Below are 12,024 nucleotides of genomic sequence, written 5' to 3' on the forward strand. Positions count from 1 at the left end.
ATGAAGCGTCAAATTGCCACAAAGTAGGGCAACCAGTGCGGGCAGGTCATCGCCACGTTTAGGATATGTTCTCGAAGTGTGTGTCTATTGCAGAGGGGCCATTGTTAGCACGGATATTAAAATGCTTTCTTCGGGCGAAGTTTTCGAGTTAGCCATGTACCGCCTCACATTGCCACCGTGTAAGGTGTTTGTTAGAATGCATTGAGACCTTAAAGCAGCCCAAGCGCATAATCACATTTGTATAATCCGGATTGATCAGTGCAATTAGCTGCTTGTATAGCATGTCCAGTCTGCCAGCAGAATTCTTGCCCCCACCACAGCGGGTGTGTCCCGTCATTCCAGTATAGATGGTAGAATTACGGTAGCATGACAGTGGCGGGTCTCTGCGCGAAAAGAGGTGGCCTATTTCGGCAATCACCACCGCTTCCGCAGCATTACCAGTAATCGACAACGGCTTGTTCTCTTGACACTCTGTTCTGCCACAGCCATCTTTTTCCAGCCTTATTCAGCGCTGGGTGTCTAGATTTAAATCTCGTCGTTGACCGGAAACTCCAGACATCTTGGGAGCGGTTTTGATTGCCGCCACGGTGCGACATGTCATCCGATCAGACTATCAACCTGCCGCAGCTCCTCGTTCTTACAGTAATCGGCTTTCTAGCGATACGATGGCTATTCTCTACTCGGACACCAAATGCAGCGGCACAGGGTCGTAATGCCTCAAGTGCGAATAGGGTAAATCCAGCGCACGTAGAGCAGATACTACAAATGTTCCCACAGTTGGACAGACGAACGGTGATGTGGGAGCTGCAGCGGAATGGAGGAAGTGTAGCCATGGTGACTGAGAAGATCCTCACTGGCAGGGCGCTTGAAATAGTATGTTCAGGACATGCATTGCAAGCCATTCAACGTTGCTGACAGACCTGTGCAGCCACCGCCGTCGTTCCAGCCGCCTATGCCGGCAACACCACCTTCCGCAGCGGCAAGGCCAGCACCGAGCCAGCCGAAGTCTACACATCCAGATCTAATCACGAAATATAATTTGGCCTCGCGGTTAAACGAGTCGCCGAACACCTCAGAGAACAAAGGAAAGCAGGTTGCTTGGTCTAGCAACAAAGAGGAGCGCCAATCACTGTTACAGAAGAGACGTGAGGAGATGATCCTAGCCGCCCGGAGAAAGCTGGAAGAGCGAGACAGAGCTGCGGCTGCGGCTGCAGCTGCTTCTGCTGGCAAGTCATAATGATTGTTCATTATCGAAACCCACCTTGCTTATTAGTTACGTTTTTGAGACATTGAAAGCAGTGCTGTCTGGTCTATAGCTCAACATTATGCAAAAATGCCATATGTATTGACTAAATCACCGTCCCACCCAAGAAAGGACTAACATTACAGACGTCTTATCAAGAAAAGCTTCTAGATCTAAATTCTACCACAATTCTGGAACCTACGACGTCTTTTTGACTTTGCCAGGCCGCTCATTGGCAATGGCCGTTCCATTTACAATTCCATACAGCCATTTAAGCAGAATAGTAGCCAATGCCATGACCACGGCGCTGCCAGAGAAGAGAGCTATTCTGCCTTTGTGTCCCACCTCATCGAAGATTGGATACGGATAGAACTTGTTCTGTTCGTAGCACTTCTCCACCCACAGCCAATATAAACCCGCGATTGTACTACTTAGTGCCATCGCTGGTGCCGCTGCTATTGTCCACGGCGGACTGAAGAACAACAGGTCCACGACCATTAAGATAGCAGGGGCGGCGTGAAAGCCCATATCGGCTGACAGGGGCAGCTTGGGAGCCCACTCTGGAACGACGAGTTTGGGATCGATTGCGCGCAAACCCCAGTACAGGATAGAGATGAGGACTTCCATTGGCGCGGAACAGACGGAGAGCGAGTTCTTGAGAAGAAAGAGTGTGCGAGAAAGTGTTATGTCTGCGAGAAAGCCTGCCGCGAAGGATGCGGTCGATATGGTCAGGCCAATGATGGTGAGGAATTGGAAGTGCCAGCCATAGCTGTCGTTGATGGGGTTCTTCGTGACCGTCAGACTGGTCACAGCACGTCAGCCGAATGATGTCCAATTTTTTTCACAGGCAAAGCGACGGCTCATACTAGTAAAAACTGTTTGCAAAGCTGATCAAGCCAAGGACATGGAGTAGAGCCGACAGTCCGCGCGATGGACTGCTCAGCCGTTGCAGCGGATGTCGCTGGAAAAGCGCATTTGCAGTGCTGTCGACCATGACGGAAGAGACTGTGCAGTGAGGAAAGGAGTCACGCGCAACTCTCGCAAAAAAAAAGATGCCAATCGAAAAGAGGACAAAGGTACAAGAAGTGATCGTGTGCTTTAAGAAACCCAACGCGTCGAGATCAGGACGAGGACAGCAGGTCATCATCCCACTCGACGATGACGTGCAGGGATGATTGGCTGGCAACGGCTCGGAGACCTCGGCCGTAGCCTCTTCTGGAGCTCGCTCAGCCTTGTCTGGGGCCAAACACCAAATGACGCCCACGGCCAGACTGGCGACATCTTAATCTTGCTTGTAAACATCTACGAGACTCGGCTCATTGGATTCTGCACGGTTATCTCGTCGCTGTTGAGCTTCAGACAAGTGCAGAGAGTGAGCGTTCAGGGCCGACACCGGTTTGCCGTCACAGCTCCTGCACAATGGCAAATGTACTGAATGTCTTGAATGGACTCCGGCATAGCGATACTCATAGTTTGCATTTCTAGCGTCTCACTCGACAGCCACCAGGGTTGGATCTGTTAAATGTCGTTTCTGTCCTACGTTTCATCAAGTGGACATCAGGTATACAATGCTTACACGGAGTCTTATCACTGTGCATACTTGTTCTTTTCAGACAGAAGAGAATGGTCTGCTTAAATGTACGCAGTTCCTTGGTTTCTGCCATGGGGGTATTGGATAAGGGCGAATATCGAAGCGCGCTTCTGCACGATCTTGATGCCTAGGGCCTTGATGCCAGAGACTGTGGTTAAATCGTGAGGTTGCTGCTAATTTTTGGTATATTGTATGCTTTGAATATGATATTCCTTGAATGTGTTTCTTCAGTATTCATTAGTCATCTCCTTCGTGCAAAAGCTGCCATATTAGAAAGTGTACACTTGTGCTCCCTCAGGGTGTAATATGTGCTTGGCGCAATCAATGTTAATTTTTGTCATGCCTACATGGCCCACGACATCGTATCTTTGAATATATTTACCTAGAGTCACCATATCTCGTACTTATTTATACTTTGCCGGTCTCGATACTCTCATCAAGCAGCCCTTAACACGTCGTTCATCAAGTCTAACCGCCTCCTGATGACCAACTTGGACTTCCAGGCACTATAATACTTATGTTCGATGACGTAACGAAGAAGCGCTGTACATACTGTTGTCAACATTTACAGGTGTTGAAATTCCGCACTCCATCTGCTGGTACTGTAAGGCCATCGCTCAATTCGACCAATGACAGATGACGTCCACGCTCCTGGCTGGCTGAAGTTAAAGATGTACGGCAGTATATGAAGAACAAAGGCAAAATATAGGTAAAGAAGTTTCCACACTACCTACTAATTTCGTAGGGTTAGGTAAGCTTGGATCTTCTCGTAGTTGTTCGGTTCGATCCATTTTGCTCGCGTCATCCATGGCCGAGCTAATTCCGTACATGAGGGGAAACACTGTCATAAATGCGGATCTACATTCCCCATGGCAAAAGAGCCCATTAAAAGGACCCAGGTCAGAATGACCCTATCTTGAGGCTGTCGAGCGTCGAGCACAAAGTTCTCGGTCTGAATTGACATATTTTCATCGTCATCTTGCAGTCTGCCGTCATGGCTGAAGAGCGATACGACGCTGTAATCGTTGGTGCCGGCTTTGCGGGCATATACATGCTACACAAACTACGCGACGAGTTGAACCTGAAGTGTTTAGTGATTGATATCGCTGGCGATGTTGGGGGAACTTGGTACTGGAATCTGTACTTGAGGCACAATATCACCTTTAGGAGCCGAACTATTAACAGTTGGAATAGGTATCCTGGGGCGATGTCCGATACTGGTTAGTTCATCAGATGCCACTGGATTATGGTTCAGGTTGGCAAGATTTCTTTTTTTTCGTAATTTTGGCTTATTATAGTAGAGAGCTTCGCCTATCGATATTCATGGGATAAGGAAGACTTGAAAACGTACCCTTGGCGGGATCATTATGTGAAACAGCCTGAAGTGCTAGCTTATCTTCAACATATTACCAAGAAATACGACTTGAGGAAGGATATGCGTTTCAAAACCGAGCTGAAGCAAGCGGCCTGGGTCGAAAGCGAGAAGCAATGGCACCTTGATGTTTCTAGTGGCCAACAGCTCGTCTCACGATACTTGATCCTCGGGCTCGGAATTCTATCCAAGGCAAATATCCCAAATATACATGGGGCCGATACTTTCAAAGGTGAGATGTATCACACGGCTCATTGGCCGAAAAAATTATCCCTGGACGGGAAAAAAGTTGGCATTATTGGCAGTGGCTCTACAGGTGTCCAAGTTATCACTGAAATTGGCAAGAAGGTTGAATCGCTCACTTGCTTTCAACGGCATCCACAGTATAGTGTCCCTTCCGGGGACAAGGAAGTAGATGCACAATATCGCCAGTGGATTAACGACCATTACGACGACATATTCAGACTAGTTCGGAACTCGATAACGGGTTTCGGTTTCGAGGAGAGCAAGACTTCGTATCACGACGTGTCGCCAGAAGAGCGCGAGCGAATCTTCCAGGAATATTGGGACAAAGGTGTGTGTGTCTTGTACATTTCAGTTCATGGCGTTGCGCCAAGTATGATTTTAATAGCATTTAGGCAATGGGTTTCGCTTTATGTTCGGCACGTTCAGCGACATTACGACGGACCGTGACGCTAACGAAGCAGCTTGCGACTTCATTCGGAAGAAAATCGACGCAATTGTCAAAGACCCAGAGAAGGCACGAAAGCTTAAACCGTACGATGTCTATGCTCGTCGTCCTCTGTGCGATGGGCAAGCTCGCGGTGAAGGTTATTACGAACAATTCAACCGTGACAATGTTGACATTGTGCATCTTGGGGAGACGCCTATTCAAAGAATTGAACCACAAGGCATTCGCACGTCTGACGGCAAACTTCATGAGCTTGACATGTTGATCTGGGCAACCGGGTTCGATGCAGTCGAGGGAAATTACGTGCGGCTCGCCATACAAGGCCGCAAAGGAAAAGTACTACGTGACCATTGGTCTGATGGCCCAACCAGCTATCTTGGAGTTGCCATTCCCGGTTTCCCAAACATGTTTATGATTAACGGCCCAAAGGCGGCTTTTACCAACCAGCCCCCAATGATTGAAGTCCAAGTTGAATTTGTAGCTGATGTTATCGCTGCTGCGCAACGACAAAAGAGCACCAGTGTCACGATTACTGCTACAGAAGAGGCAGAACGTGGATGGACGAAGCTATGCGATGAATTGGCAGCAAATTCGTTGTTCTGGAAAGGTTCGTTTCACTCGTGGTTTAGCCTTGGAAAGACAAAGGAACTAATTAGGCGTGCTGCAGCGGAGGACAACTGGATATTTGGGGCGAACATACCGGGAAAAGTAAGTTTAGCGAATCCTGTTACTCTGAGTTATGGAGGAAGACGCTGATATGCGCGCAAATTACAGAAATGTTGCCTCCGTTTCTACTTCGGCGGTCTGCAGAAATACATTGGGGAGCTCCAACATTGTATTGATGAGGGATTCAAAGGGTTTGAAATAGTCGCTGGGTGAACGTACACATCGCAATCCCAATGCTGCAGACTCAGTCATTGAATGACTTTATTCGCTACCTCGTTTCGTAGTACAGTCCATAAACGGTGACATGTTGCCAGATTCGGCTAGATGGCAACCATCATTTGCACTACTACTAGGAGGACAATGTAATTATTGTCAGTACATCCAACGAACAGTCTGAATATTTCATGCTCCGTATATGGAAACCCATTTGACCCCTGGTCTCTACGTGGATATTCAATTGATCCTTCACAAGTATTGTGTCTCGCGGGTTACATGTTGAGCCTAGAAGTCTCAGCAATGTATGACAACCTCACGCAAAGCTCTTATATCGCTCCAAGATTCGAGAGATTGCTCTGAAAACACTTGATTACATTATATCACGGCCTTGTCACATCAACTAGAAACACAATTGGCAAACCACACGTAAGAAGTGTAGACCTTTGGAACGGGCGGAATGGTTCTTTTAATTTTATTCCATTTTTGGTCAAAAAGGAAATAATAGGTCAAAACTACTGATTCAGCTTCAAGAAGACTAATTTTGAGTTAAAGGTATGTGCCAAGCTCGCAAGGCTAACTGCTCGTTGCGCCATTCTCATGCTCAAGAAATATCAGAATCCATCGATGATTCATGATAAGCATTCCATGTTTTCCAGCCTTCTGCATTGTCTGCTGTTCCCTTGCCGTATAGTATGGGCGACGTCAACCGTCCAGTGTACCGCTTCCGTTCTCAACCAGGACATTTTGCATTCCTCGACAATCAAGCTTGGCTTGCCGCTTGAAGAAAAACGTGCATTTTATGGACTAATTCGCCCTCATGGGACTCTTTGAAACACGTTCTGTGTCAAACCATGTATGAGGAAGATAAAGAGAGTGTTGCATAGCCCTCGCACCGGATAGGTATAGGTTTGTACCTACATTGAGGAATATTCTACGACGTCAAGGTGTCTAGAAGTCACGAATAATTCCACGTCTCATCGCGCCACGACCTGTCCCCGTTTTAGAATCTGTTAATGATGATCTTGCATTCCGAATTGAAATAGCCGTTCTAGTTTAGTCTCCATACTTTTGCCCATCGCCGTTCTCCAAGCGCAAATTGTCGTAGCTCATTGATATTCTATACTGATCCTGAAAAGCGTCGAGAATCGATTCAACATCGGACATTCAGCTTCCATCCCTTCTTGGAGACGCGCGATCCAGCGACCATCGCAGTTCCTATCATTGTGCTAGTCGCAGCCCAAATAATGGGCCCGCGATAGCTCCTATGATCAGCCTGCAAGATTGCGCCACCAATGGGCCCTCCTACTAGCGCGGCGAATGAAATCGTGCTAAATGCCATCCCAAGCCTCGTCCCTGCTTTGCTCAGGTCTGTACTTAGACTTCCGACGCAAGTTGGGAACAGGCTCTGAAATCCGGCGGCGAAAATGCCATACACGACCGTGAAAGCGTAGAAACCCCCAACATTCCTGACGCCGAGCCATGCCCAGAGCAAGACGAAGTTCACCGTTATGATGGGAATGAATACGTTCAGAGGACCGGCAAAGCGATCAGCAATGAATCCAGGCAGAATTCTAGCTGGAATTCCAATGCCGTTTAGGATGATGACCAAGTTGAGAGACTGTGTGTACGGTAGTCCAACGACGTCTCGTGCGAAGGACGCGATCTAGAGCTTCTATGTCAGTGTTCCTGCCAGCGATGGAGTGCACGTCCTGCTCACATAGAAGAATGAAAAGTATATGGGTGCCATCAGAAAGCAACAGCCTACGACAAACAGCACGTACGGTACGTCCTTAACGGCGGTCCACTCCACAATTGGACCCGATTTTCGAGGTGGTAGCCTAGGTTTCATAAACACTACACAGAAAGCGAGTGTGACGAAATTCAGGAGGCCGAGCACTCGCACAGTCCAGCCGAAACCGATCTTGGGTAGCAATTGGCGAACGATCACGGGATAAATCATTCCACCAGCAGAATTTCCCGTCGTGGCAATGCCTAGAGCCATGCCGCGCTTCTTGAGAAAGTAAGTCGACATAAGGCCCATAGCTGGGCAGAAAAAGAGCCCGCCTCCAATTCCGGTGAGGATTCCCTGGGTGATCAACAGCTGCCAGTAATGCTTCGAAACACTCATGGTAAAGATGCCAAACAGTTGGATAAGAATGCCAATAAAGACTGTGGGACGGAACAATCCGGCATCAAGAGCCCTACCTGAAAAAGCACCAACGAGGAAGATCAAGCATGCTTGTGTGCTACCGATCCACGAGATCGTGGATGGGGATTCTGGCAACGTCTCAGCAAAGTACGTCTGGAAGGCACCGAAGCTCAGGGCAAAGCCCCACGTGTTGCATATAGCCAACCAGCCACAGAAGCACTGTAACCACGCTCGAAAACCTCCATCTGGCGGGGGACCAGGGTCTTTGATGGAGTGCGTTGTGAGTCGAGATGCAACTTTAGTCATCACATTGGAACGCCTTGACTTTGTCCTAGCGAGCGAGACTTGTCTTGACAGTGGTGCATTGTCGGCTGCGCTTGACATCTCAGAGATGTGATCTGGAAAGTCTACATTGTCTGGACGTGCAACTTCGTACTTCTCAAAGTCCCCTCTATCGTGGACATCATTTGCAGAGTCACCTAGCTCTTCACCGGCACGTATCTCCCTCTTATCAGACATGATGGATAGAACCATGAACAGTTCGACGTATATAGTTTGACCAAGAATACCAAAGGCGGAAAAAGAAGGTCTAGAATGTATCAAAGGAAACAGGACGTTCGTACAATGCACAGCTGAAAAATCGCGAAAACAGTCATGGTCTGCAGCGCTCTCCAAGGTCTCCACAACTCTATGGACCGGTTCATCGGCACGCATTGAATCCGCCTGCCTATATGACTGGCTGGAGGGGGATAGTGGATATGCGGCACTAGCTGATTAGGGGAAGCTTGGTGGTGGTAGGGCGACTCTTCTTTTCTCTGTTATTCCCGAGACTCGTGTCGAGGCTCGTCGACTTCAGTCAGCCCACCGAGCTTCTGGCCCAGATGGCATCTGTCTCGTTGCTTACACAGCCTTTGTCCTACCTTTAGCCTTAATTAAATGCGCTCAGATCAACTGTCGATTCCCAAGTGGGTGGTACACTGCGTGCAGCTCGTGGAGGCGTGTCCTAATATGGGGTGCCGAGACGGCAGCAGTAGGCCGACAGCATCGGCAAGTTGTCTCCGATATCGAGACGGAGAAACGTCTCGAGGCCGAACATTGGGCGTCAAGGCTTGTCTAAGTGCTGAGGTGCTCTGCACTTTTGAAGAGCTTTACATTGGGATCTTGTGCGTTCATGTGAGCTTGTTCCATGATTAAAGGCTCAAGCCACGTGTCTTGCGAGCAAAGACCGGTAGATCCTCAACCTGACTCTCAACATTACGAGCTAACTTGTGGAATGAAGCAAAGTAATCAGTCGCCATGAGCGAAAGGAGCTTCGTGCAATATGCTGTATAGTGATGACTCATCCACTGGCTCTCTTCGTTGTACTGTGCCTGAGTGAGCGTTCGACTTTGCAGTCTGAACGCGATCCCACACTGAGGGAATCATTCTTAGTCGAGTATTCTACACAAGATTTTCAATCTTTTTCGACATTTCCTGCTCTCCACGTCCAATGAGCTGCCGAGATACCTGTAATGAACGCTCTATTTGGTCTCTAGGTCCAGTGGATGGCGGGCTTTGTTGCCCACGTCGAGGTAGCATTGACAAAAACGTCCTGCTCAGAAAGACGCATCAAATCAAAGTCGCGCTATAGGGCGTCGCTCACCACGATCCAGCAACAGGAAATAGAGTCGAAGTCAGAGGACGCAGCCGCTGCTCAACAGACGCCGAACCATCCCCGCGTCTAAGAAAAAGTTCACGCGGGCCGCAGAGCCTCAGAGCCCGCCAGGCGTTTGCGCTCGGGCCCTTCGCTATGTTCTGTGCTCGCCTGCAGCTTGTTTACATTGCCACGACCGCATGGCAACGATGCTTTCGAAACCTTAAACACTGAACTTGTGACGACCATTTCGCATTGACGTGCCTTTGACACCGAACACGATCCGTCCGCAAAGCTTCCCGACAATCTTTCCGGCGAAGGCTGGTTGTCGCCTCGCTTGACCGTTGAACCAGCCACTGCCTGCCTCCTCAATATTGCGCTCCTAGTATAGTACCAGACAGATACTTTCGCTCTTCTCATACTACAAACCCTTCGAAAACATTTGCGCTGACAAAATTTGAACCCTCCTTCCTCCATCTCGACGTTCGTTTTCGCAGAAACACATCGAGAGGTTGACAGAGAGTGGTACAGATACCTGCGGACGCGGAAAACCCCACCTTTGACCTGTCGCATTCCGGACAACCGACACAAGCAACGACAACCCACAACTAGCGGGTGCCGGCCGGCTGGCATTCTCATCTCCGTCAAAAGGGCATCGGGCCCAACATGAGGTTTCTCGAAACGTCACCCGCAATCACGTCCTTCGTCGCATTGCTTCTGACCAGTGCGTACCCTACGGCGGCGGGACCATTCTCACGGGTCAACGAAGTCGTCCGGCAAGAAGTCGAGAGCCTCTCATACGACGATGCTCTCTCTCTCCAGAACTCGACACTCGAGCTGAAGAGAAGGCAGAATGCAGCAACATGTAGCTCGAGTCAGTTCAACTGTGGCTACTATGGCCAGGTGTGCTGTGAAAGCGGGACCGAGGTCTGCGGGACAAACTCAGCAGGAGAAGCTGTTTGCGTCGCAGCGAGCAGCGGGTCACAGACTACCGCCGTGGCTGGCAGTGGAGGCCAATGGCAGGTATATACTTCGATATGGACAACGACGGGAGCTATCACCATGACCTCAATCTACAGCTCGTATATTCCAGCAGTGACAAGCTCTTCCTCTGGAAATTGCGTTCCCAACTGGGCCAACGACGAATCCGCGTGCGGAAAGATCTGCTGCTCAAGTGGGCAATATTGCTTTGACGAAACTAATGGGATTTGCAAGCCTGCCGGTAACGGTGGATATACCACGACCGGTGTCACCAACTCTCCTCCGACCCGAGCAACCACAAGCAACGGTGTCATCATCACCTTGACCATGACACCGACAACGACGGTTCCCTTTAGCACGCCCATTGCGACTGGACAAAACGCAACGATCGTCTCAAGCTCAGCCAGCAACGGAGGTTTGTCGGGAGGTGCAATTGCCGGTATCGTCATTGGCGTGCTTGCTGGCGTTGCCCTTTTGATCCTCCTTTGTCTCTGCTGCTGTCTTAAAGCTGGCTTTGACGGCATCCTTGCGCTTTTCGGTCTTGGAAAGAAGAAGGATCGCCGCAGGCGCGTTGTCGAGGAAGAATACGTCGACGTGCATAGACGGTACGGTAGCCAGGCAGGCTCTGGTAGACGTTGGTACGGCAGTGCGGCAAGTGGAAGACCAAGCAGACCACCTCCACCGAAGAAAAGCGGCATTGCCAATCTGGCTACCATTGGTCTCAGCTTAGGCGGACTAGCAGCTGCTCTAGGTCTAAGGAGAGAATTACGCAGAAGACAAGAAGAGAAGAGCGACATATCGAGCAGTTACTACGACAGCTACTACTATTCGTCGAGCAGTATGTGATCCCACGTTACCATTATTCCACAAGCACAGTGTTGACAATAAATACACAGGCGTTTCAGGCTCGCGGCGAGCAGGCTCGAGAAGGTAACACTCCATACCTTGCCAGGCTCGACACGTTTTCTTTCTTTCTCACTCATGGCATTGCATTGAATATTCGGCGTTTCGTGCGTCATTCAGACTTTCTCCTGGTCTAGTGGACATTGTACATAAAGGAGGCAGGGGACAAGTGTAATTAAAAAAATTCGACGGCCGGTGCCCTCATATCACGGCACTGGACGTGCGAAACGCATGGAGATGTGATTATGCGATATGTATAAGTTGGGACGAATAAACTCTACTACCGTTATGACATATGGCAGATTGATGGAAAACTTCATCTTTGGAATGAAATGTATGTAGCTACCATGAATACTACTGGAAAAAATTCCAATTCGTTTGCAATAAACCTCAATTTGCACTGTGCTATTGCAGTTTCAGCATTTGCTTTTCGGTTTTCGACATCAGCATATTTCGATGCGCGAAATAGCCGATGCTGCTCTCGTTCCCTTCCTAAGTCGTCTCTACTTCCCTTCGAAAGGAGACTCAATTCTGTTTTCAAAAATCTTCCTTACTTAATCACATATTCTTGACATTAAT

The 12,024-nt window shown here is 49.0% G+C and overlaps 5 protein-coding genes across 5 annotated transcripts; 3 read left to right on the top strand and 2 right to left on the bottom strand.

Moving 5' to 3' along the window:
- Positions 1 to 445: 445 nt before the first annotated feature.
- Positions 446 to 1,432, top strand: PV09_05472 (uncharacterized protein). The gene is made up of 2 exons (XM_016358981.1): positions 446 to 873; positions 929 to 1,432. The coding sequence occupies exons 1-2, from the start codon at positions 595 to 597 to the stop codon at positions 1,235 to 1,237; spliced, it is 588 nt and encodes a 195-aa protein (XP_016213120.1). The 5' UTR covers positions 446 to 594; the 3' UTR covers positions 1,238 to 1,432.
- PV09_05473 (uncharacterized protein) lies at positions 1,284 to 2,354 on the bottom strand. Its single transcript, XM_016358982.1, has 2 exons — positions 2,110 to 2,354; positions 1,284 to 2,045 (listed from the first exon to the last, which is right to left on the bottom strand). The coding sequence occupies exons 1-2, from the start codon at positions 2,235 to 2,237 to the stop codon at positions 1,442 to 1,444; spliced, it is 732 nt and encodes a 243-aa protein (XP_016213121.1). The 5' UTR covers positions 2,238 to 2,354; the 3' UTR covers positions 1,284 to 1,441.
- A 1,474-nt stretch (positions 2,355 to 3,828) lies between these two features.
- Positions 3,829 to 5,985, top strand: PV09_05474 (uncharacterized protein; the record flags this gene model as incomplete). The annotated part of the gene is made up of 6 exons (XM_016358983.1): positions 3,829 to 3,974; positions 4,029 to 4,054; positions 4,133 to 4,780; positions 4,845 to 5,504; positions 5,565 to 5,605; positions 5,672 to 5,985. 6 exons carry the CDS (start codon positions 3,829 to 3,831, stop codon positions 5,774 to 5,776), a joined length of 1,626 nt encoding a protein of 541 aa, XP_016213122.1. The 3' UTR covers positions 5,777 to 5,985.
- A 439-nt stretch (positions 5,986 to 6,424) lies between these two features.
- Positions 6,425 to 8,578, bottom strand: PV09_05475 (uncharacterized protein). The gene is made up of 2 exons (XM_016358984.1): positions 7,497 to 8,578; positions 6,425 to 7,442 (listed from the first exon to the last, which is right to left on the bottom strand). Exons 1-2 carry the CDS (start codon positions 8,460 to 8,462, stop codon positions 6,930 to 6,932), a joined length of 1,479 nt encoding a protein of 492 aa, XP_016213123.1. The 5' UTR covers positions 8,463 to 8,578; the 3' UTR covers positions 6,425 to 6,929.
- A 973-nt stretch (positions 8,579 to 9,551) lies between these two features.
- Positions 9,552 to 11,833, top strand: PV09_05476 (uncharacterized protein). Its single transcript, XM_016358985.1, has 2 exons — positions 9,552 to 11,380; positions 11,439 to 11,833. The coding sequence occupies exons 1-2, from the start codon at positions 10,228 to 10,230 to the stop codon at positions 11,474 to 11,476; spliced, it is 1,191 nt and encodes a 396-aa protein (XP_016213124.1). The 5' UTR covers positions 9,552 to 10,227; the 3' UTR covers positions 11,477 to 11,833.
- Positions 11,834 to 12,024: the final 191 nt, after the last annotated feature.

The sequence above is a fragment of the Verruconis gallopava genome, assembly GCF_000836295.1.
Source record: "Verruconis gallopava strain CBS 43764 unplaced genomic scaffold supercont1.17, whole genome shotgun sequence".
Classification (NCBI taxonomy): Eukaryota; Fungi; Ascomycota; class Dothideomycetes; order Venturiales; family Sympoventuriaceae; genus Verruconis; species Verruconis gallopava.